At 36.7% G+C, this 23,410-nt stretch overlaps 9 protein-coding genes across 19 annotated transcripts in view; 4 read left to right on the top strand and 5 right to left on the bottom strand.

Annotated features, from left to right (window-relative positions):
* LOC108560480 (pikachurin) overlaps window positions 1-4,863 on the top strand; it is a 108,489-nt gene extending 103,626 nt beyond the window's left edge. Inside the window, exons 6-8 of the mRNA XM_017918044.1 lie at window positions 1,150-1,739; window positions 1,802-2,265; window positions 3,701-4,863. Of these exons, the coding sequence (XP_017773533.1) occupies window positions 1,150-1,739; window positions 1,802-2,265; window positions 3,701-3,956 (1,310 nt within the window). The 3' untranslated portion in view covers window positions 3,957-4,863. The remainder of the gene's footprint in view (window positions 1-1,149; window positions 1,740-1,801; window positions 2,266-3,700) is intronic.
* Window positions 4,864-6,214: 1,351 nt separating this feature from the next.
* Window positions 6,215-7,265, top strand: LOC108560489 (pre-mRNA-splicing factor 38A). The gene is made up of 2 exons (XM_017918055.1): window positions 6,215-6,767; window positions 6,829-7,265. Exons 1-2 carry the CDS (start codon window positions 6,300-6,302, stop codon window positions 7,228-7,230), a joined length of 870 nt encoding a protein of 289 aa, XP_017773544.1. The 5' UTR covers window positions 6,215-6,299; the 3' UTR covers window positions 7,231-7,265.
* Window positions 7,266-7,624: 359 nt separating this feature from the next.
* On the bottom strand, window positions 7,625-9,514 carry LOC108560487 (vacuolar fusion protein MON1 homolog A). The gene is made up of 4 exons (XM_017918054.1): window positions 8,972-9,514; window positions 8,723-8,920; window positions 8,420-8,663; window positions 7,625-8,356 (listed from the first exon to the last, which is right to left on the bottom strand). Exons 1-4 carry the CDS (start codon window positions 9,256-9,258, stop codon window positions 7,643-7,645), a joined length of 1,443 nt encoding a protein of 480 aa, XP_017773543.1. The 5' UTR covers window positions 9,259-9,514; the 3' UTR covers window positions 7,625-7,642.
* A 460-nt stretch (window positions 9,515-9,974) lies between these two features.
* LOC108560475 (leukotriene A-4 hydrolase) lies at window positions 9,975-12,990 on the top strand. 6 transcript variants are annotated; one of them, XM_017918032.1, is made up of 10 exons: window positions 9,975-10,088; window positions 10,144-10,203; window positions 10,372-10,434; window positions 10,521-10,636; window positions 10,697-10,836; window positions 10,890-11,070; window positions 11,140-11,502; window positions 11,559-11,765; window positions 11,820-11,964; window positions 12,304-12,990. In XM_017918032.1, the coding sequence occupies exons 1-10, from the start codon at window positions 10,010-10,012 to the stop codon at window positions 12,927-12,929; spliced, it is 1,980 nt and encodes a 659-aa protein (XP_017773521.1). In that variant the 5' UTR covers window positions 9,975-10,009; the 3' UTR covers window positions 12,930-12,990. The 6 variants fall into 6 exon arrangements, with proteins under 6 accessions (XP_017773521.1, XP_017773520.1, XP_017773519.1 ...); XM_017918031.1 differs by lacking the exon at window positions 11,820-11,964 and adding an exon at window positions 12,100-12,244 and having other exon boundaries at window positions 10,369-10,434; XM_017918030.1 differs by having other exon boundaries at window positions 10,369-10,434.
* Window positions 12,991-12,997: 7 nt separating this feature from the next.
* On the bottom strand, window positions 12,998-13,841 carry LOC108560477 (39S ribosomal protein L13, mitochondrial). The gene is made up of 4 exons (XM_017918038.1): window positions 13,741-13,841; window positions 13,564-13,687; window positions 13,356-13,510; window positions 12,998-13,293 (listed from the first exon to the last, which is right to left on the bottom strand). Exons 1-4 carry the CDS (start codon window positions 13,762-13,764, stop codon window positions 13,060-13,062), a joined length of 537 nt encoding a protein of 178 aa, XP_017773527.1. The 5' UTR covers window positions 13,765-13,841; the 3' UTR covers window positions 12,998-13,059.
* A 113-nt stretch (window positions 13,842-13,954) lies between these two features.
* On the top strand, window positions 13,955-17,364 carry LOC108560474 (putative RNA-binding protein 15B). Its single transcript, XM_017918029.1, has 2 exons — window positions 13,955-14,039; window positions 14,495-17,364. The coding sequence occupies exon 2, from the start codon at window positions 14,542-14,544 to the stop codon at window positions 16,762-16,764; it is 2,223 nt and encodes a 740-aa protein (XP_017773518.1). The 5' UTR covers window positions 13,955-14,039; window positions 14,495-14,541; the 3' UTR covers window positions 16,765-17,364.
* Window positions 17,365-17,414: 50 nt separating this feature from the next.
* LOC108560476 (UBX domain-containing protein 6) lies at window positions 17,415-20,097 on the bottom strand. Its single transcript, XM_017918037.1, has 6 exons — window positions 19,555-20,097; window positions 19,252-19,497; window positions 19,043-19,200; window positions 18,856-18,985; window positions 18,553-18,794; window positions 17,415-18,035 (listed from the first exon to the last, which is right to left on the bottom strand). Exons 1-6 carry the CDS (start codon window positions 20,074-20,076, stop codon window positions 17,987-17,989), a joined length of 1,347 nt encoding a protein of 448 aa, XP_017773526.1. The 5' UTR covers window positions 20,077-20,097; the 3' UTR covers window positions 17,415-17,986.
* LOC108560478 lies at window positions 20,070-20,579 on the bottom strand. Of its 3 annotated transcripts, none has more exons than XM_017918040.1 (3): window positions 20,501-20,579; window positions 20,214-20,414; window positions 20,070-20,158 (listed from the first exon to the last, which is right to left on the bottom strand). In XM_017918040.1, coding segments are annotated over exons 1-3 (282 nt in total). In that variant the 5' UTR covers window positions 20,502-20,579; the 3' UTR covers window positions 20,070-20,078. The 3 variants fall into 3 exon arrangements, with proteins under 3 accessions (XP_017773529.1, XP_017773530.1, XP_017773528.1); XM_017918041.1 differs by having other exon boundaries at window positions 20,214-20,337; window positions 20,467-20,538; XM_017918039.1 differs by having other exon boundaries at window positions 20,214-20,547.
* Window positions 20,580-21,246: 667 nt separating this feature from the next.
* LOC108560493 (protein Wnt-5b-like) overlaps window positions 21,247-23,410 on the bottom strand; it is a 63,419-nt gene continuing 61,255 nt past the window's right edge. The window contains exon 7 of one of the 4 annotated variants that reach the window (XM_017918062.1): window positions 21,247-22,036. In XM_017918062.1, the coding sequence (XP_017773551.1) occupies window positions 21,681-22,036 (356 nt within the window). In that variant the 3' untranslated portion in view covers window positions 21,247-21,680. The remainder of the gene's footprint in view (window positions 22,037-23,410) is intronic. The other 3 variants (XM_017918063.1, XM_017918060.1, XM_017918061.1) reach the window with 3 other exon arrangements.

Raw genomic sequence — 23,410 nt, 5'->3', positions numbered from 1 at the left:
AACATGTTTGTACATGAATGAAGTTATTCAATCAGCGCCACCTAGTTTAATGGACAGCATTATAATACGTTTTAGTCTAAAGTAAATGGGGCGCAACAGTGTTACCAACTAAGACTTCGCAAGGAAACGTTTCGCTTCTCAAACTTTCTGCAAAACTTGATTAATATTATTTTGATTATATAACGAAATTTTACTTATTAAGTTTACACAACTGAAACTAAACTAAATTAAAAGCCTGCTTTTCAAAAAACTGAACTTTTCTAGAATAATGAGAGATTTTTTTTCACCTAATTAAAATTTATCAGAATTTGTTGATAAATGTTTTTATCACATTAAAATATTTTCGAAATTACTAAATTTTAATATTCGTATTTACTCTACATTGTATTTAAATTATAAATAAAAAGTTTATTGAATTGATGTGAACTCTTTTATGCATTATTATGTTTTATGAAAAAATATGAAATTATACAATACGTATAAATCTTTATCGACAAATAAAAAAAAAGATTTATTTGTGTCACAGAATTTTATTATCAATTATTTCCATTGTGTAATATAAAAAAATAATAATAATATTTTCGAATAAAGCGGAAACATGCGATATTGCGTGATAAATGCGAAAGCGAATGAAAAATAAAAATTAAATCAATATTCCAATTTGAATAAAATTGCAATTCCCAAATGCAGTTTTTTGTTATGTTTTATTAATTAACCTCTTCTGATCTTTCAGTACAATAAAATATTTATTTTGTTGTCCAATTGATTGCAATACGTGCAAATCTATTTTTTATGACCTCATTAATTATCAAATTATTTCATTACATATTATTTAAAAGCAAATTACAATTACACATAAATTCCAATATAGTCATTCTGGTTCTCAAGATATTTACATAAATCAAAAGGTGTTTTTTTTGTCGAATGGTTAACATTTTATTACTTGAAATTTGTAAACTCTGGATTAGATGATAATAGCTTTTTATTTCCGAATTATTTAACTTTAATATCGTTCTTCATACTCAATATATTTGTAAAAGTAAATATATTCAGTTTATGCAAATTCCAACAGAATAATAATATCAGAGTAGATCATATTATTATATTAGATCTTATAAAACTACAAAGATGTTGTTTTGTTATTTGCAGAGGAATGCACAGCGGATCGTTGCAGCCGTGTCCCATGCCAGCACGGTGGCAAATGCCTGACGAGTGAGGAATCAGCGGTTTGTCTCTGTCCATTGGGATTCTCTGGAGATCTGTGCGAGATCCGCGTGGATCTGCAGGTGCCATCCTTCAACGGTTCCAGCCACCTCCGATACAAGGGTTTAGGTGAAGACGCGCTTACATGGCTGGACCTGGAGATCACTCTGAAACCGACTGCGGCTGATGGTCTTCTTCTGTACGACGGTCACCGGGCGGACGGCTACGGCGACTTCATGGCCGTCTACCTAGTCGAAGGTTTTGTGGAGTTCGCCTATGACCTCGGAACGGGCGCAGGACTTGCGAGAAGCCAACACCGAATCAGCTTAGGAGAATGGCACCAGATACGCGTTTCGAGGACCGGCAGATTGGCCATCCTCGAAGTCGATAATCAACTGCCCGTCGAGGTGATGTCACCTGGTGCTTTCACGCAACTCTCGCTTCCGCAGAACCTCTACCTAGGTGGAGTTCCAAATTTCTCAGCTGTTTCACCCAAAGTTCGAGCTCGATCCGCCTTCGTCGGTTGCATACAAAAGGTATTCAAATCACGTAATAAACATTGCTTATTATTAATTTTGTATGTTAAATGTATTTTCAGGTGGTTATGAATGGAAGGCAGGTGCCTATCCTTGCTGAAGCGTTGGGTGGAGCGAATGTGGATAACTGTCCTCATCCGTGCGTGGCTAGACCTTGTGGAGATGATGGCGAATGCATCCCAGAGTTGGATTACTTCACCTGCAAGTGTAGACCTGGATACAGAGATCAACTGTGCAGCCGTGGACCTCCATCTTTCGGTGGTGTGGACAGCTACCTCCACTTCAACGATCCATCCACCCTCACAACACTCGTTTCTGATCCTCTGGACATCAACGTTCGCTTCAAGGTTTCGAGCTCCGATGGTCTTCTGCTTTGGATGGACTCCGGTTCCGGTGACTTCCTGTCTTTGGGTTTGGAAAGAGGAGCTCTAGTACTGCGTTACACCGTCCGAGCCGAAGAAATCGTCGTCGTCCACAATAGTTCCACCGTCCACGACAACCTCTGGCATCGCGTCAGAGCCGTTAGGTAATTATCGCTATTTACATTCGCAAAATCAAATTTTAGCAAATTTCAATATTGTTAATATAACACTATAAGATAAATTTCAGTATATACGAAATATGCATGTAGTTCAATCGAATCGTATTTACTCAATTAGAAGCGTTTCCAATCTGAATTTGTGAATGTTCAGGTATGAAATTGTTCGTTGAAGTAACAAGTAAATAGTTGCAACAAAGCGTCGACCATCGACGTATCGCTACAAAGTATGCTGCATCGGCGAAGCAACGCATTATCCATTCATTCATTGTGCAACCATTCCATTATTTCCGGAAAACCGGACACCGCGAATGCCCTGAACAGCATCAAAAGCGTACGGAACAGAGAGAATCGCTGAATTCGTTGACACAAAGATACGCACCGAGCGAATTATATATGTTAATAACCCTGCGCAACCACCATACTTTTCCGTTCGCACGAGTTGAAAACTTAACTTTTTCCATTCATAATTTAATTATCCATTACAAAAAACATCGAAGCTTAGAAGTTCATTACAAAAAGCGTATATAAATATATTATTATGCAATCACAGAAATGCACTTCGCATTTGTTGTGTAGTTGAAATGTTGGGAATGTTGGAAAGGGGTGCAAGTTGATATCGTCGGTTTTCCGCGATTTTTTTCCGGATATTTTTCCTGCATGACCCACATAAATCCGTGAAAGAAAAATAGAGATTCGTCGACGTCTATTGCATTCCTCTTCCGTTCAGCTGAATATTGCATATGACCCACCCATCGATTAATCACTGCATCGAAAATCCAAACGATTCGTTCGAAAGCATTTGCACAATTTCAAATCGAAAAATTCGTTGTTTTTTTTTTAATTCTTTATTACAGAAACTTTATCGTTGTGCAGAGGATATTAAATATTGCATAATATTTAAAATATTCGATCTATACATATATTTATTTGATTTTTATTAGTAACAAAATGATTTATAAGAAGATAAAACGATAATATTATATTTTTTTTCGTAACTATTTTCAATCCATTCTAACCCTTGATGCGTGGGTTTCATTTTTCAACCCAAAATAAGACTTAGAAATAAAGTTCGATTAAACTGAATTTTGGTAATTAATGTAAATATTCTAAAATTATTGACTGGAGGTAGTTTTCTAAATTATGAAGGTTGTTGTATATAGATTACATAATATAAACTAATAAGTATATATGATGAATCCCAATTGTATACGTGCAATGTATGAGATGAACGTGATATGAAATGAAAATAAGAATAGAGTCGATGAAGGCTCTACGAGTTAGGCAGTGCGGAGCGAAAAAAGTAGTTTCACAAAGTTGCGGGAATTGACTTTTGAAACTACAGTAGCGGTTGAGTAGTATAAAGTTTGCAGACGCTGCAATTCCATATTCTGTATTCTGTGTGTGTGTGCGTGTATTCCAGAAACGGCGGATCCGGAGTACTGGAGGTGGACAACGGGCCGACATTGACGAGACAATCCGTGGACGTGCCGCAACCTCGAGCCGCTCAGGAAGGTCTCTTCGTAGGCGGCATTCCGGACGTAGGACTCAGCACAGGCGGAAGATACGGAGAAGGCATCAGAGGATGCGTTGCCGACCTTGTCCTCAACACGGATTACCGTCTGCAATTAGTTGGTCACGAGGCTGCAAGTCGCAACGTCGGAGAGTGCGATCTATGAATAAAACGAACTGAAGAAGAAAACACCGAAATACGATGGACCCTATTATAAACTATGTGTGATTTTTCAGAGGATTAAACATAAGGCTGAATACTTCGAGCTAAACCTAAAAATTTACCAAGATACTAGTTAATTGTGTGTATAGCCCGGTTCCGTACGGGTGTCTATAAGGATTTGTGTTTAGGGGTACATACATACATATACATATATATATATATATTTGTAGATAGACTAAGTCTATTTCTGGAGATTTAAGGAATTACGCTTTTCTTTTCGGTACTTTAATTGATTCCTCGTTTTTCCTATCACCAGAATTGAAGAAGAAGAAGAAGAACAAAAAAAAGTCACACCTATAATGAACAGGTGATCAAGGAGTTGAGGTGGCCGAGAGTCAGGATCGAGCAGTCCTCTTAGCACAAGTACCTTGTCCCACTCATATCATTTAAGTTTAGAACGAAAAGGTAAACATAAAATCGATACACATAAACTCTAATTCACCTATTATATATATACACACACGAACACTCACACACTGAATCACTCACTTAAACACTCAATCACCCAAAAGATGGTGTGTTCAATCTTCTTGCTGTATCCTGATTCTCCTATATTTCCAATTTGCAATAAGAGTAGGTACTTACTGGCAAAGTGTAAAATTCATATTGTTACCAACGTATGTATATGAATACCTTATTTGTACAGGTAGTCTAATTTGTGTGTTAAATGACAAATCGCTTTTAAATAAATATCTTTCATTTCTTCCATTCCATTCATCCGCATCACGAGTATCCACCGAACTGCCAATAAAACGTTACAATTATTTAATCACATCGACTATCACTTTCCCAATTACTAACTAAAACTAACTTCATACAAACGTAATTTATCCAATAGTCAAATTTATATTAATCTCCCTATGTTTCATATTAATTTTATGAATTTAATTCTTAATAACGTTTCATATTTCATTCAAATTAAATTAATTTTCAACACAATCAATCACATAAAATACCTAAATTTTTCGATTACGTGATAATCTTTAAGGCAGCGTTTTCCAAACTGTGAGGCGCGCCTCCCTGGGGAGTCGTGGACTAGTCTAAGGGGAGGCGCGAATATTAGTAGCAAAGAGCAATTTTCCAAAAAAACTGCTAAAGTATTTTTTCATTCCTGTGCTCTTATCCATATTTACTCGAAAATTATAATAGGTAGACTGAATCCAATATATGCATATGAAAGCTGAATGTTTGGGGAATTCAGCAAGTATAGATACATTCCTGTGCTCTTATCGATATTACTGTAATACGCGTTCCTTTTATGAAATAAAAACTTTTAGGGAGGCGTAGTAACATCAAGTTTGGAAACCACTGCTTTAAGGTAAGTATATATCACAAGTATATTTACACTTTTTGTTATAATGTTATAAGATAAATAATTAGTGAAGAAATTAAGAATAAATATGAAATTAGTTAATAAATCAAGTCTATTAAACAATATTCAACTCTTTGAGAAACCAAAAAGTCCTACATTTCTAGACCCAACATTTTTTTAGACAACTGAATCAGACAACTTCGTCAACTGAATTAACATCGGTTGGTATGGACTATAAAAATTCATCCCTTGAGCTACCAAATTATATGTTAATTCCTCCTACCCCTACAATTTCTAGAAAATTATAATAATGCCCCACTAGGCATTCAGCATTAACTTAGTTTTCTTTCAGAGCAAGGACATACCTAAACATAAAACATATTTTGTACTGATGTTCAATATCATATTTATGTGAGAAACAGTATCTATTAAAAATCTATTTGTTTTGATGTTAATAATATCACTTTACATCATTCTGTAATTGAGGGAGCCATAGTTTGTACGAATATAGGTTTACAAAATCGATATTTTATTAAATGGAATGCTTTGGTATTTTTTTTGCCTGGAATTTATTGCGTTATACCGTGATATTTGTGCTTTCGGTCAAATTCTTCGAATAACATCAAAAAAGTATAAAACATTCATTGCGTTTTATTTTACTATGCTATGGAATTTGTATTTAAGATAAAAGTTCAAATATTTTATTTATTTAATAAATGTATAATCATGAATTTAACAAAATATTTATTACTACCTTTTGCATTATAATTATTATTGATAATTTTTGAATTCAAATTATTTTCTACTAGCACCACCTCTTGATGACAAGAATGAACTTGAGTTATCAGTTAACTTGATTTGAACTAATAGTTCAAATAACTTTTCTGCGGTTTTGTTATTCGAGATTGAGGTTAAGTACGGATAGTTTGTTGCTGATGTTTGTGTTGGTGAATTTCAATAGTTTGTAAGTAAAAAATGGCAAATAGAACCGTGAAGGACGCAAAGTCCATCCACGGAACGAATCCGCAGTATTTGGTGGAGAAAATTATCAGAACGAGAATATACGATTCAAAGTATTGGAAGGAAGAGTGTTTTGCCTTGACCGCAGAACTTCTTGTGGACAAAGCCATGGAATTAAGATTTGTAGGTGGAGTACACAGCGGTAACATAAAACCCACTCCATTCCTGTGCCTCACCTTGAAGATGCTTCAAATCCAACCGGAGAAAGATATTGTGGTGGAGTTTATAAAGAATGAGGAATTCAAATATGTCAGAGCATTGGGTGCATTCTACATGAGATTGACTGGTTCTTCACTGGACTGTTACAAATATTTGGAGCCTTTGTATAATGACAACAGGAAGTTGAGGAGGCAGAATCGACAGGCTCAATTTGAAATTGTGCACATGGACGAGTATATTGATGAGCTGCTTAGGGAGGAGAGGGTACATTTTATTATTAACTTTATTTATGGTGTTTTTGATTATAGTATTTTTTTTATTGTAGGTGTGTGATGTTATATTACCGCGTCTGCAAAAGCGACATGTTCTGGAGGAAACCAATGAGTTGGATGCAAAAACATCGGCGCTTGAAGATGATCTGGATGAGGAGATCGAGTTGGAGGAAGAAAAGTATAAGATTGAGGAGCCGGTGGTGAAGGAGGAGAAAGAGAGACATAGGGAACGGAAGAGGGAACGCAGCAGATCCAGAGAACGTAACCGGTCGAGGGATAGGAACGACAAACACAAGAGAGATGAGAAACGTGATCGCAGGGATAAGGATAGGAGACGGGACGAGGATAGGAAACGGGATGACAGGAAACGCGACAGTCGTAGGGATGATGATCGCGAGAGGAGGGATCGAAGGGACGAGAGAAAGCGGGACGACGACAGGAAGAACTATAGATAGTATTTATATATGAGGTTAATAAATTGTATACAGGCCGAAAACTGAAAACTCGTTCTTTAATTTCCTCCTCGTTTAACACAATCGAAAGATGTACACGTATTTACAAAAAATGTATCACAGCAGTAACACCAACAGAACATCGCCGGGTTCCGTGAAACCGTTAGAAAAATATAATTATCATATGATTATATACAATTTAAAAAAAAGAAGTAAAATATATATTTTTGGGGCAGTATTTTATAATACTGGAATTCTAAAATTTTCAACAGAACCGAAATGCCATCCATCATAAGTGACTTATTTCAATAATTAGTATAATCTAAGAAGGGCGCGATAGTGTGTGATTGTTTCAGAGACATCTAGAACGTTAGGACAACTTACATGTTCTCTACTTTTTTTGTAAGAATTGCAACTAGAAGGTAGGAGCGTTCAGGTGGAATAGTTTATCTTCCCTCTTCTTGATCCAATTCAAGAGCTTACCGACGCTTGCGATCGCAGCCGAAGTTTCGATCAGAGGTTCCAAGATCACGTACAGCTCAAAACCTCGAGTATCCCAGGCGAGGACGGCCTCCTGCGGGGACCTTTCGAAAAGCAGTTTTAATGGTCTTCCAACGCTGTGCAAACGTCTGTGGGCTCTCTTGTACAACATAAGTAGTCGTTCCGTGTTGTTGATATATGGGGCTGATATTTCAGGTTGATGGAATTGGGCGGTAGATTTGGACTTGTAGATGTAATGCCTCAGCTCGGGGAAGCCTGCGTTCAGACAAGTACCATCCGTCGAATTCAAAGATTCGTTGATGGCCTCTAAGCAGTTAGCTCTGCGCATCTTCTCCACGATCTTATGTTTGGCTTCGCTAAGCGTGAAGAATACATCCCTCTCGACGGTTAACAGCAGAAGACACGCCTGACAATCTTCTGCTAGATATGATACGTGTCCATAAAGGAATCCACTGGCATCAAATCGGGGTAGACACAACGGAGTCCAGCTCTCTACCGTTTTGAAGCTCTCCGACGCTTGCACCAGATTGAAGATCAGGTGAAGATCTGCAGGATGAATTGCGTATTTCTTCATACGCACAAGTGTTATCAGCTTATTATTAGCCAACAAAATGGCAAAAACCAAATTCTACAATATTAACAAAAATATTATTATCAATTGAGGTAAAAACATTGAGTGAGTTAAACTCGCCTTAATTTTACTGCAAGCTTGAGTAATAGCCGAGCTTATGGTATCTCTGATCGAAGGTGGCAAAGATAGGCACTGCACAGCCCCCAAAGTCAAAGCAGGTTCGATTTCGTAAAAGTTCAACAGGTGATCGATGATCCTCTCGACACCCGAGAGAAGCCTCCTCAAATCATAATTCCTCCGTTGCTCGTAAATTTTATTCAATCTCGTTAAAGTAAGTATACTGGCTATTTGATTGAAGACATAACTGAAAACGTAAAATTCAATAAAATAAAATACGAATTCATTTAAAGAAAAAAAACTCACTTTAACTGAGACACCAATTGCGGCACGCTCTCCTCCGTCTTAGAAATCGCCACCAATATCAGATGATTCTTATTCAAGAATACATATTTGGTGCTGCCCGCATGTATACAATTAATTGTATCGTTTTGATCCTGCACAAAACTAACTAAAGCCTGCATAACCCCAAACATAGTCACCAGTTTATCCTCAATACCATACCTAAACAAACAAGACATTAAACCACTGAATTATAAATCATAAATATTTTACCTTGAGTATATTGGTTTACCAGCAGAGCTTAGAACAAATATATGTTTCTTCTTCTCCAGCCAATCCTTACTCCTGATATAATCATCATCTGATCCAACTGCATTCAAAGAATTGCTTTCTTCCAAATTATCTACGCTTGTGCTGCTGTCTGATACCTCTGGAGACTTTCCCACATAATTTTTGATCTCCTCCAAACTAGAGCTCATTTGCTCAAAATTCTCGCACGAATCTGTTGTCACCAGAACACTCTCAACAGAGGCCCCCGGATTCACCTCAGTGCAAGACATCTTCAAAATCGAATCTGTGTTCCTACTTATTACATTTCCACATTAAGCAGCAAACTGTTTATGATTTTTACACTAATTGATTCACATAACTGTTAATTTAATTTACAATTGTTGTAACCTCAATGCCTTTAAGATATGCATGAAAAGTGGTAATGAAAAAAGAGGGGCAGTTATTGGTAATGAAACTATTGTCCATTGACAATTAAGGAGACACAGTCAAAACAAACACCTTTAACTGAAGCAAAATAATTTCTAATACACTATTTATTACTAAAAACTAGTAATTTGTTGTTTAACAGTATCCAAGACGCAGTTTAAAACGATTAATACCAATTTATATTCAGTATTGCTGGTTTTTCTTTTGAAATCAATAAAGTTAATTGAGTTGCCTATAAAAGCATCAATATCCACAACCACACCTACTTTATATTTTAACTATAATCATTACATAATAATTACAGAAATCTTGTATAAAGTTATTTACTATTCAATTATTATCTTTATAAATATAGAAATTACATTTTTAAATTCACTAAATCAATAATTTTATTAACAATTTTTTTGATAATTTTTTTAATTTATTTATTTGTACTGATAATAAATAAATGATTTTATTTATTTATTTTTCAGTGATTAAAGTAATATTTTAATACATTTGTTTACAAAAGACTTAAGACTTTATAAATTATATAACTATTACAAAAAAAATGATAATTTGAAAGTCATTGGAGTAATTTGAAATCAATTTGTTATGAGAATATTAAAGTTATTCGATGTGGCGAGAAATGTATCGAATTGCGTAATCAGGAGAAACTTTGTACGCAATTTCGGTGAGTATTTCTATTATCGCTAAACCATATCGCTAAATAATAATAAAAATTTAAGAGCCTTTTATCAATATGTGGCGCATTTTGATCCTCTCGAACTGCTTCTTATTAATATTAGGTAATCTCAATTCAAATCTCTCAACCTGTTTATATCAGATTGCATCGTTTACCTGTTTACCTGCCTGAGCACAGATTAGATAAACCCAATTTGGTGGGGGGATTTGTAACTTTATGTTGATGTCAAGTACTTTTGTAAACTAATTGAGTGTTCTCTATTTCCAAGCAGGTGACGGAGGAACGAGAATGGCGAGATTCAGTCCAATAGATCCGAGCTCCTTTTCCAGGCCAGGTAAAAAATCAAACAAACAATAATAAAAAAAATATAGTATTTACGAATAGTCAAAACAAAGTTTGAGGTTATCTTTTGTTTTGCAGATTTGGCTGTGGTCACCAACATCAAGCTTTCTCTGAAGGTTCACTTTGACCAGAAGATATTCAGCGGAAACTGCGATTTAACAGTTAAAAAGCTGCACGAAAATGTTAACGAAGTGGTAAGTGACTTAATTTAAAGTAAATTCAATGAAAATGATCTTATTTACATTTCATTTTAGGTACTCGATGTCAAAGACTTGGATATTGAGTCCATTTATGAGACTGAAACTAACACCAAGTGCAAGTACACACTGTCCCAGCCTGTGGGTGAGTTTGGATCAGAGTTGGCCATAGAAATACCACCCAAGGAAGTTAACAAGTTACATATACCATCTATTGTATAAGCAATATATTAATTATATTTAATTACAGCTACATTTTTACCATCAACTACAAGACTAGACCTCATGCTTCTGGTCTTCAGTGGCTTGAGCCTGAGCAGACTGCTGGAAAGAAACATCCATATGTCTTCAGCCAATTCCAAGCTATTCATGCCAGGAGTTTCCTTCCATGCCAAGACACTCCTTATGTGAAAACCAAATATGAAGCTCTTGTAAGTATATTAGTATGTGAATTTAGCAAAGACAAAGAAAATATTTACAATTACGTTTGGTGGTTTCAGATTAATGCACCTACGGATTTGTCGGTTGTGATGTCAGCAATCCGAGATGCCACGAAGCCTATGATCGGCTACAACTTGCACCATTTCAAGCAAGACGTTCCTATACAATCATATCTGATTGCTATAGCGATCGGTGCTCTGGAATCTAGAAAGATCGGACCTCGTTCCACGGTATGGGCCGAAAAGGAATTCATCGAGATGGCAGCAAACGAATTTGCAAATACCGAGAAGCAGCTGAAAACTGCCGAAGACATTTGCGGGCCATACGTCTGGGGCATCTACGATCTTCTCGTACTTCCCCCAAGTTTTCCCTTCGGAGGTATGGAGAATCCTTGCCTGACATTCGTAACTCCTACATTATTGGTAAGCAAATATTCATACCGTATCCTTGTTGTTACATTTTTGTTTGTTGTTATTAGGCTGGAGATAGGTCTTTGGCAAACGTTGTTGCTCACGAAATTGCTCACAGTTGGACCGGTAATTTGGTAACGAATGCAAATTTCGAACATTTCTGGCTGAATGAAGGTTTCACCGTTTTCATCGAGAGAAAGATTTTGGGTCGCTTGGAAAGCCCGCAAGTGCAGGACTTCGACGCTTACGGTGGCACCGTGGAACTGAAGGAAGCGGTAAATATTGTGTATTTTTACTCCTAGCGATCATCCCTCATCAATTCATTTTAGATCAAAGTTATGGGAAGTAACAATCCCTTGACGAATTTGGTTGTTAACTTGACCGGAGTTCATCCAGATGACGCGTTCTCGAGGGTGCCTTATGAGAAAGGGCAAACGTTCCTTAGGTATCTAGAAAATACCGTCGGAGGTCCAGGTAATAAATTCAATAATTTTGATCAAGTTTGCTCTTTCTCATTGCTGCTAACACGCCCTTCATTTGTTTCATTTGTACTAACTAAAATGAGCTGTATTGAATGTTGTAACTATTGTTTATTGAACGGAATTCCAGATTAATGAATTGGGTGATAGCAATCCTTTGACTTGTCTGGTAGTAAATCTGACGGGAGTGCATCCCGACGATGCTTTCTCGACTGTACCATATGAGAAAGGGCAAACTTTTTTGAGATATTTAGAGACGATTGTTGAAGGACCAGGTAGATCTCCCTTCTCCATCGTAAACTCAACTAATAATCCACATTAAACCAATTTTTAGCTGTATTTGAGCCATTCCTTCGCAAGTACTTCGACACGTACAAATACAGGTCGTTGACTACGGACGAGTTCAAGGCTTTCTTCATCGAGTACTTCAGCAGCACTCCGGAGATAAAGAACATCGAATGGAACAAATGGTTGCACACACCAGGTATGCCTCCAGTCATTCCCGACTACGACAAGACTCTTCTGAAGACCATCGACGAGATGAAGCAACGCTGGTTGAACTGGGATGAAAAGTCTGGTCCAGTTCCATTCTCCGGCGACGAGATCACGTCCATCCAGAAAATCCAGCTGCTGCAAGATATCTTTGAATCCGAGCCTCAACCTATTAAGAAACTGGAGGTGCTCGAGGAAAAGTTTAAATTCACTGAAGTGCAGAACGCCGAAATCAAATTTAGGTGGCTGAGGATTGGCATCAAAGCCAAATGGGAAAAAATCGTCGATCCTGCACTGAATTGGGTAAACGAAGTTGGCAGGATGAAATACTGCAGGCCGCTCTACAGAGATTTCTACAATTGGGAGGAGATGCGCGCCAAAGCCATCCAGAATTTCCAAGACAACAGAAAGAACATGATGCACGTCTCAGCGTACACAATTGCTCACGATTTGCGCTTAAAGGAATAAATATTTTTTTGATTATTTTATAAATACAACCAAATGCATTTTAACCATTTAAATAAATATTTGCAAAATTCACAGAATTACTTTTTTTACTATAATATAAAACAAACTAAGCATTGATTTAAGAATATGGTTATCTCAGGATGTAATTTTTAGGATAATCCATAATCTTGGGAAATTCTTCAACTTCCTTCTCACTGTAATGATCTAGTCTCTTTGGCACCTCCCTTGGAGTTGCTAGTTGATTGGAGATGTTCTTCATAATATCAGCAGGTACATTTGCATCTGGATAGATGTGCAGTCTTTCCATTGTGTATCTCCTTTGCAAATTGCCATCCATGCTATTGTACACAGCCTTTTTAAGAACCTTAAATTAAACATTTCAATTAAGAATTTCTTCCTTTTCTCTTATGGGAATGTAATTATTACCAAAGTTGGATCCTTCTTGTGCAACTGCCAAGCTAAAGTCCAGCTGGCACCTCGAGGGTACCCTGTATGATGGAAATATACTCTTTTCTTCCATTCATCACCTGGTAAGGCTATATCACCACTGTTTATAACCACTACATGATCACCACAATCATCTAAAAATTGGGACAATCAAACCTGAGTTTATTTCACAATTAAATATCCTTACTTAACGGATGGTAAATTGGTTTGTATGTGCCCATGAGATATTTCTTCAAGAGTCCTGCAGACTGGAAAGGGTTCTGCCAGGAAGCATCGTATATGTGCCAGATTCTCGCGAAGGTGGCCCATTGCTAAATGCAAAAGGAATTAACTTTGGTACTTATATTCATCTAGTTTATTATACCTGGACCCTTTTTAATGAAGACATTTTTTTAATTAATTTTCAGGTTATGTATTTGTACTTAAACGAAGTTGTCTGCAATTATCAATTTGAATTTTTTTACAAGTTTATTGCAATTTTTCTTGATATTCAAAGCAAAGTTTTTAATAAACAAACAATAATTGGTGGTTGTGTAATTTAAGCTAAGATTATAGAATCATCTGTAGTTTAGTTTTCTTCATGTTGGTATCACTGTTGGTGATTATATTTTTGGGTGGTGAATGTTTTGCAGTGGCCATTGTTGTTCGTGCATATAGCTAAAGGTGAGGGTTGGTTAACGTTTTTATAAGTTGATTGCAGTTTTCTATTATATTGTGGTGTGTGATCGTCGGTTTGCGCTGAGAATTGAATTAGTTTGCTAGTTAGTTATATATAATTATTTTCAATTTTACTGTGTAGTTACGCGTAATACCGTTATGGATATCTTGAATTCTCTTCAGTTATGGTTTCCGCCATTTTGCCGTTTTATGTTCTTTTATGTCTTTTATTACCTATGGGCGTGTGTGATGTTTGGGATGTTGTGCATTATATCATAATATCAATTAAATCTATTGGTCAGTGAACGCGATGTCGATTCTGTTGAAAAAATTACATTAATTATATTGACGGTATATTATCATGATTCCATTTAACTATATAGTGTGTATTAGTTTGACCTGAGACTAACTATAAGTGTTTTCTGTTTTATTTCCACTTATCTTCGCCTGGGATGTGATAGGTCGTTGATTCTGCTGTGTCGTGGTGTTATTGACGGGCACAGTGCGTATGATCGGCTCTGGAAAGGATAGAATCACCATTCGCATCCAAAACATGAAGAGGAGTACTGACAGAGAGACCCCGCCGGCTCGCAACAAGAGGTCGCGCACCAGCTTAGGTCGTTACGAGGATAGTTCAGATGAGCGGATTACACCAGATAGGATCCGCCGTCGCACCAGCAGAGCTAGATCACCAAGTCCTCCAAGAGCGCGCTACATGTCACCCCACCGAGACGAGTACATGCGTCCCCCAGAAAGGACCTTCCCCTACAAGGTTCTGTGTGTGAGTGCCCTGCACCCTAAAGCCAGTGATGAAGTTATCAAGGATACGTTGTACAGGGAGTACAAGAAGTATGGTGACATGAGCATTAAGGTATCTCATGATATGGATGAGAGGGTTGCCTATGTGTGCTTTAGAAATCCGGAGGACGCCAGGGATGCCAAACATGGTAAACCTCGCATCATTGTCTACGATAAAGTCGCTCTCGTCGAAGCCGTTTACGAGGTGGCTAGACCTGCTCCTGAAATCTACAGAGGAAGACCCAGGTCCATCAGCCCAGAGTATGAGAGGCACTACTATGGCAGATCTCCAGAGCGTCTGAGAACTGTGGACAGATACGATCGTTGCTATGGGCCACCACCTGGGGTTCCTGTTCACAGGGAGTTTAGAAGAGAGGCTATGCCTGCTCCCCATCACGAATATATGGCACGACCGCCGATGCATCACGGACCTCCCCATATGGGTGCAGGGTATGGAGCCGCACCCAGACACTCTGCTCCGCGAGTACCTTTCGAGAAGGGCGAAAACAAGAAAGATAAATTTCCCAATTATCTGCATCACGTGCAACCGGAAGACGATCCTCTTGCCACCAGAACATTATTTGCGGGTAATTTGGAAATAAACATAACCGAGGAAGAGCTGCGCCGAATATTTGGACGTTTCGGCTCAGTGGAGGATATCGATATAAAGAGGCCGCCTCCAGGGACGGGCAATGCTTTTGCTTTCGTTCGTTTTCAGACGCTCGACATGGCGCACCGAGCAAAAGTGGACTTATCCGGTCAGTACATTGGTAAATTTCAGTGTAAGATAGGCTATGGTAAGGCGACGCCTACGACTCGCATTTGGGTAGGTGGTCTGGGTCAGTGGACGTCCATTACACAGCTGGAGAGGGAATTTGATAGATTCGGTGCTATAAAGAAGATTGACTATACGAAAGGCGATATCCAGGCATACATTTTGTACGACAGCATCGATGCAGCGCAAGCGGCGGTTAAGGAGATGCGAGGTGTTCCTTTAGGTGGAACGGATCATAGGCTACGTACTGATTTTTCAGACGTCACTCCTGGTACTGCGTTCAGACCGAAACCTCCATATCCGCCGAACGAAGAAGGAGGAAGTTCCGATTACAGAAGGCCGCCCGAAGATTTCGAGCCAGGATTTGAAGGGGAGGCGGCTTCTACTGGATATACTAGCGGCAGGTATAATAGAACGAGACCACAATATCCGGAGAGACGTGCCACTAGCAGAGGGCCTTTCAGGTTCCCCGATGAAGACGAATGGAGTAACAGAAACAGGGGCGGTGATGGCGAATATCCGCGTCGCAGATCTATCACCAGACCTGCCGCCGATAGATCCAGGTCGAGGTCTCCTCGCAGATCCATAGATTCCGATTCGGATAGTGGCTCTCGTCGCGCCGGGCTTTTGGCTTCCAGCAGAACGCTACCAGAGGTCGCCAGGAAATGCTCGACAACGTGGCAGGGTGCGCTGATTTTGAAGAACTCTCTATTCCCGGCCAAATTCCATCTGATCGACGGTGATACCGATATCGTGGAGGGATTGATGAAAGACGAAGATGGCAAGCATCAGTTGCGAATTACTCAGAGACTGAGGCTAGATCAGCCGAAGCTGGAAGACGTGCAGAAACGCATTTCCAGCGCTAGCTCTCATGCTATCTTCTTGGGTTTAGCAGGATCTACAGCTTCGGTTGCTATCGATGATGCCAACGTGCAGACTCGTCCTTTAAGGAATCTGGTATCTTATTTGAAGCAGAAGGAGGCGGCCGGGGTGATTTCATTATTGAATAAAGAGACAGAAGCAACGGGAGTCCTCTACTCCTTTCCGCCCTGCCCCTTTTCCACGGAACTTTTGAAAAGGATGTGCCACAACCTCCCCGACGACGCCTTGAAGGAAGATCATCTTGTGATCGTCGTGGTGCGTGGCGGCACAGCGTAAAATCTATTGACCCTACTTTATATTTCTTTATTTTTATTATGATGATTTTTATTTTCCAAACCTTTACATGACGGTGCAGCTAAGTTAGTTTTTAAGATTATATTTATATGAGTATTTTTTCATTTCAGGAGGTTAGTGATCAACAATGGTTTAGCAAAAAAAAGTATCTGTGAACAGTTGTTTTGATTAGTGATGATGTTGTTTACGTATTAGGTATTCACTATATTTAATATGCAAAAAAATGTGAATTAATCTGTGCCCCATTAAAAATACCCTTTATAATGTGCATAACAAGTGCGTTGTAATCGTGTGTTAACAGTTCTTTATCATTCATTAATGATATTCAACTCATTAGATACATATATACTGACAGTGGTGTTTTAGTAAATGGCAAAGAACTGTATCCAAAATGATATGTTTACATCTTATCTATAAAAACAAATGCGCAAAAATCCAGAGAAAAAGAGAACTACTAAATGTGTTTAGTAGTGTGTATATTGTGAAGTAGTTATAAGCAATTGCTTAAGAAAATTTAATTATGTGAGCAAGTGTAAGAAAATTGGTGTCCATGTTATTCTTGAAAAGATTCATTAATTTTTCTGTTTTTTTTTTGTTTTCCTGTAAAAGTGAAAATTTTTATTAAATCTACCAGTATTTCGTTAGATTTAATAATGATTTCGTGCTGTTTTGCGCCTGTACACGATTCCCCAAAAGTGTTGTGATTATTCCGAAATTTGGCATTCTTTTAAATCAGTGAGAACGTTCTGTGAATTCATTGTGTGATTAACATTTTCAGGCTAGTGAAATAATAAAGTTGTGTTCATTTCGGCAAAAAGAAAAAACAAAAATGAAAATAAATCAATCACTGTACATAATAAAAACATTGAATCATTTTATAAATTCAGAACAAAAATTGTGACAAAACTGTTTGTTGGTTTTACGTTAACAGTGAATTTTAGTTAGCAAGTTTTTCGTGTGCCCACAACAGATTCGTTTTTTTTTTAGAGCAATAGATCACTTGGTGAGAAAGAATATCCTAATAATTTTTCCTCTAGTTTTATTTTATTATTTTTTAAATAATATTATATAAGTTCATAATATTATTACTTTTTACAGATATTGAAACATTTCCGAACGATATACCTTTTTTCGTTGTTTTATATATATACAATTTTTTTATTCTCATTAGCACAGCAATCATACGATTATTTTCTCAGGGTACTCACGTGGGTTCGTTATGCTTCAGAAGCTGCAGATATTCATTTGCGACACTATATGAAATATAAAACAAAATAAGTAAATGATAACATACAACAACTGCAATCTTTATATATGACTGATTTTTTGTAAATTTAGCAAATACGAAACTTGTATAAAATAAATATGCATTATATACATATGTATAATTTAGTTGTTTATTTTAATTTCAGTCTTCAAAAGTAGTAAGTATATATTTGTATTGCAATTATAAATTTAAAAAAAAACGCTCTTGAAACTGATATATTTTGAGGATTGAAATCTAATTTAGGAATATTGATTTAAAAGCGTTATGTTATGGTTGGGGTATATGTTACATGTAAATAAATAATTTGTTAGCAGTGAACGATGCATATAATAGAATAATAAACATCCATAAAATTAACAATTATTCCGAAAAAAAAATAACAAGTATCACTAAAAGTGTAAAACGTGTGTAAATTAAGCTATAAACGTAATCGTACTTCCATATAGATATAGAACTAATAAAATAAGCGATATTTAAATTGTGTGTTTGAACAAACAACCTACATTGACTGAACGAGGATCATCACTTCGGGCTTCAGGAAGCCGCCCGAAGAAGTTTCGCAGTTCCATTGGAAATTCAGAATCGTTGCAGGCACTAAACGCAGATCGAACAAGGTGCTATTGTAATCATCCTCTTCGAATTTGTGTCCAGTCGGTCCTAACAACAAGAAGCTGTTTGCATCCTCCAAGTTTTCGGTCACGAAGTTTATAACATCTATAAGCTTCTCGTATACCGAAAAGGTACCCTAAATCATAAACCATATAATTGCACAATCATGTTTTTTTTTTAACAAAATATGATCATACTTGCAGGTAGAGACCATCTGGGAATCGTATCCGAACAAGGGAAAACTTGTACTTCCTAATCTCACGCAATTCCTCCTTCTCTCTCATTGCTTTAGTACGCAATACCATCTGTTTTTCTGCTACATCCGCTCTTCAAATGTTAAAAATTAATATATTTATATATTAAACTATAATTATAAGTAATTACTTTTGCTGCTGTTCCCTTTTGATTTCCTCCGGGGTGAGCGCATAAAATTCCAATGGAAGTTGATTCCTTTTCGTAGCTTGAGCCGGTGACAAAACTTGCAAGTTTCTATCCAATTCGAGCTCGATTTTATCCTCCGATCTGAGCGAATCTCTTAAAAACTATACAAATCATTGGTAACGTACAAACTGATTTCTTTTTAGATAATTTACCAGCAATTTCTCAACAGCTTCTGCTTTCTTCTCATCGAAAACGTAGAATTCTTCGTCGTTACCATTATGCTCGAGAATTTGCTTGGAGAAACCCGCTTCTAAGAGCAGATCCAGAGCCCCGAAAATCGGCAATACTTTATCGTAGAAAGTCGCATTGGAGCATCTGATTTTGTGGAACTTCGTCTCTTCAGGATTACCAATTATGTTCTCCAAGTACTTGCATAAAACATTAACACAGTCTGTGACCTACGAGAAAATAAATTTATAAGCGTTTCATTGATTTAAATTAAATAATTAAACAACCTTTGCTCTATTGTAATTACATGAATGGATCATGAGGCAAGCTGTAATCCCCCTTTCCTCCTCCAACTGCTCCAACAGAAACTCCTTGATTTTAACCCTCCACTCATCTTTGGATAAAACTTCTTCACTTATAATTGGACACTTATAGTAAATCCCATTGACAGCAAGCAGAGGAGATGCAATGAGCTCAGTTTCCACAGGTCTCCTTGGAGATACCTCAAGTGGTTCTTTATTTTTACTTTCAGCTTCCAGTTCTCTACGGACCTGAGCTTGAATCGCTGCTAGAGAGGTGTTAAATGCATAATCTTTCCTTGGCCCACCCATCCTGGCCAAGGCAGCTTCTGCTGCTTGTTTGGTTGCATCTGTCAGCTCCCTGCTGGTTTGTGGAACGTATGCTGGTTTCTTGTTATTGGACGTTGCAGATGAGGCAGTAGATTCAGTCAATTTATGCCCTGGCCCAGCCAACTTAAATTTAGCATCCAACTTCTTGCGGGCAAAGAACTTTTTGATTTTCTCATTCATCTCTAGATCCTAGGAGAGTGCTCCTTGGGTAACTTGAGTCTTGAGACGCTGGCTTTCAGTTCCTCAATGGTTTTGGAGGTGGCTACAAAATTGACAATTACAATGAATGTTCTGAGTTGTCAGTGTTGTATATTTGCCTGGTTTCATGAAACGCTCGCATATGTTTTTACCAAACACTCTCCAGGAGGCGTAGATCAGGAAGAGGGTGATGATCAGCGTCAAGGAGAAGCCTTTTAGTAGGGTCAGCTGGAACTCGTCGAACTGCAAGTAATTTGGTAGGTTTTCAAAAAGGTTATAAATGCTTGAAGTCCTGTGCTCTACGCAGTCGGTGAGGAACACTGAAATGTTATTAACGTACAAGATAAAAACATCAACGAATGATGTATTTACCAAGGAGTTAAAGACATTAGCACTCATTACTCACTGCGATTAATACGTGTGTGCAGCTGTCATGGTGTCAACACCAAAATAATCAACTGATTTCTGTCAGATTTTTTTAACTCATCATTCTCAACATACATACAATTCAGAAACTATAACAATTAGTTAAATCACTCATCAATACTCAATCAATTCATCCTTCGACTTATATTTGTTTTTTTAAATTATTAAAAATATAACTAAGTGTATATTGAGTTGCATATAGTACTTTACTGAACTAATAAAAAAAACCGTCTCGCAAAAGCTTCGTCTTCATAATTTATCAATATAATAATATTCATTATGTCTAAATTGACTAAACATCCAGCTTTAATATACATCTTTTGAATCTATACAATCTATTATATGTTCGAAATAAATACTAAAATGTGAAAAGACTGCTTTTTGAAGCGTTAATTTTTCATTTTTACAAATTTAAACGCGAATTATGGATGAAACCATAGCAATGTAAATTCTTCTAACATACAACTTTCATATGCATCTTTTGGATTAATTGAATCTAATGTAGTTTCATTAAAATATGAAAGTTATAACTTGCAAAAATTTGTAGGTATGAGCTGGGGGATAGAAAACAAACTAAAAATATTCGAAATATATTTTTTTTATTGAAAAATACATATAAAATCTAGATTTAACTTACACAGGAATGTTTTTAAAAAGATTTTCATAATAGAATGAGCGTATGTAAACGATTTTCATTTTTCTGTAATTGAAAAAAAATACATATAAAATCTAGAATACTTATAGTTATATACAGGTAATAAATAATTTTCTTAGATCTAAGCCTACACACTGAACAAACAAACAACGCCTTTTTGTACTAAATTACAGTGCGATTATAAATAAATAATACTATATTTCCCAGTTACTTAGTAACTAGTTCAAGTTCATTGCGGGACAGACGAGGAGTAGCTTATTTTAAATCTATCTTGGGAGCTGCAGAAGCTCCATTAGGAATACAATGTTTAAAATTATATGAAAAAAAAAACAGCAAGTTATGATTTTGGAGAAGTCTTAATTAAGACATAATTGAGCATCGGAATGTTTCAAACATATTGTGATTTACATGTTGAGATGAAGCTTGAAATGTATGCGAAACGAGTGAACGAGTATAAACGAGTGAGCAAAGGAATGAAAAGAAGACGAAGAATCTGGATCTGGAGTTATTTGCACGTGTGCACGTCGATGGTCTTGATGCACGTCTTGCATTGCACCTCGCAGCACCATTTGAATTTGCAGTTGCACCTCTCTCGTATCGTCGTCTTCAGAGTGTTGTAGCCTCGACCGCAGCACAGCAGGTTGCAGCCATCCATGTCCTGCGAGGTTCGGTTGCAGGATCGTCCCGTCGTTCCTAAAGAACCTATGGTTGGATCAGCGACGCAGTAATTGGGAGAGTCCTCCAGGTACACAAGATCGTTTGCGGTGGGCACCCTGTATCTTGGATCGCCAAGCTGAAGACGTCCCCTCTTGTTAACCCTCACCTCCGTTGCACCGTCATATTTCTCACGTATAAAGTCACCTGCAATAACAAAAAAAAACGTAGTAAGAGCCTAGACACAAGAACTTCAGAAACAATTGATTATTAGTATACAATAGTTACTATAGTCATTATAGCAAATTTAATTTAGAATTCTTAATTATTTGATTCTTGAGTTTTGTCTTTTTTTTCTTCAAAACTTTTTGTCAGAATTATGCTTGAATATGATATAAATCTGAACAATTGTTGTTGTGTCCATGAGACGGGATGTTTTATTACATCTATTAAATAAAAATTGTTTGTAATTACAATAGAAAGGACGAGGATATTGTTCTTCTCTTATAGAAACTAAGTAATAAATATCCATAAGCTAGTTGTTAAAAGCAATATTTATGTACTCAAGTTGCCTACAAAACAGCATTCGTTTTGTTCGATGGATGTTAACAAGTTTCTCTACTAATTGAGTATCGATCACGTATTTTTAGGTATCTGTAAAGAATAAATAATTTTTTTACGATCATATTTTACTAGTTTCAAAATTTTCCATTGAAAATATTAATGAAATGAAATTGAAATTTGTAAATTTCAATTACGTCAAAATTATAATTTTTATTTTGTTGAAAATGCGATGAAAATCTTTAATTAAAAATGCGATGGAAATCAATGATAAATTGAACAACTAATGAAATTCCGACTTTTCTTGTTTGTTTATACTTTTGATATGAAATTTTTGAAATGACGGATTTTTCTTTTTAAAAATGACACATCACGAATTCCAAACTTGTCAAATTTATTAATTCCAGGTTAAATATCATTTAAAAACGTTGAAAATTTACTGCTTTTTGATAAATATATCAAAATTATAAATTTTCTTTTATTGAAAATGTTATGAAAATCATTAAAGACTTTAATTAAAACAAATAATGGAAGATTCTTGAAATCAATGATAAATAAATTTGAACAACTCCATGACTTTTCCTGTTTGTTTTTTTTGTATAGAAACAGCAATGGAAATTATCGAATATTAAATGCAGATGCATCGGAATTACAGTTGTTTGTTCAACGCTTATTAGTGGCGTAATGCGAGGATTATGTAAATACCAATAACGCACGGCGTATAAAATTATCTAATTAACGATTAATTTTCGAAGGCAGATGCGGGAAAGTGAAGTGGATGGAAAAAGGAGAGTCGAAATTAAGCGACTATTAAACTAATGCCAGAGGACATTTATCATTACCAACGGGCAGCGAACATAAATTTCGTCCTGCCTACGTTGTTTCTACTCTCTTGTTTTTTCGTTTTTGTTTCATCTTGTTTTTGTTTTGTTTTTCTCAAAGCCATCTAATTCCTGTACATAACATAAATAAATGCTCGTACAGTATTTGTCTTTCGACGCGTTAATCAATTAAACATTT

Source organism: Nicrophorus vespilloides, unplaced genomic scaffold, assembly GCF_001412225.1.
Source record: "Nicrophorus vespilloides isolate i.1.1-1 unplaced genomic scaffold, Nicve_v1.0, whole genome shotgun sequence".
NCBI classification, from domain to species: Eukaryota; Metazoa; Arthropoda; class Insecta; order Coleoptera; family Silphidae; genus Nicrophorus; species Nicrophorus vespilloides.
The sequence above is the reverse complement of the archived record's forward strand: the minus strand, read 5'-3'. Positions and strand labels throughout refer to the sequence as shown.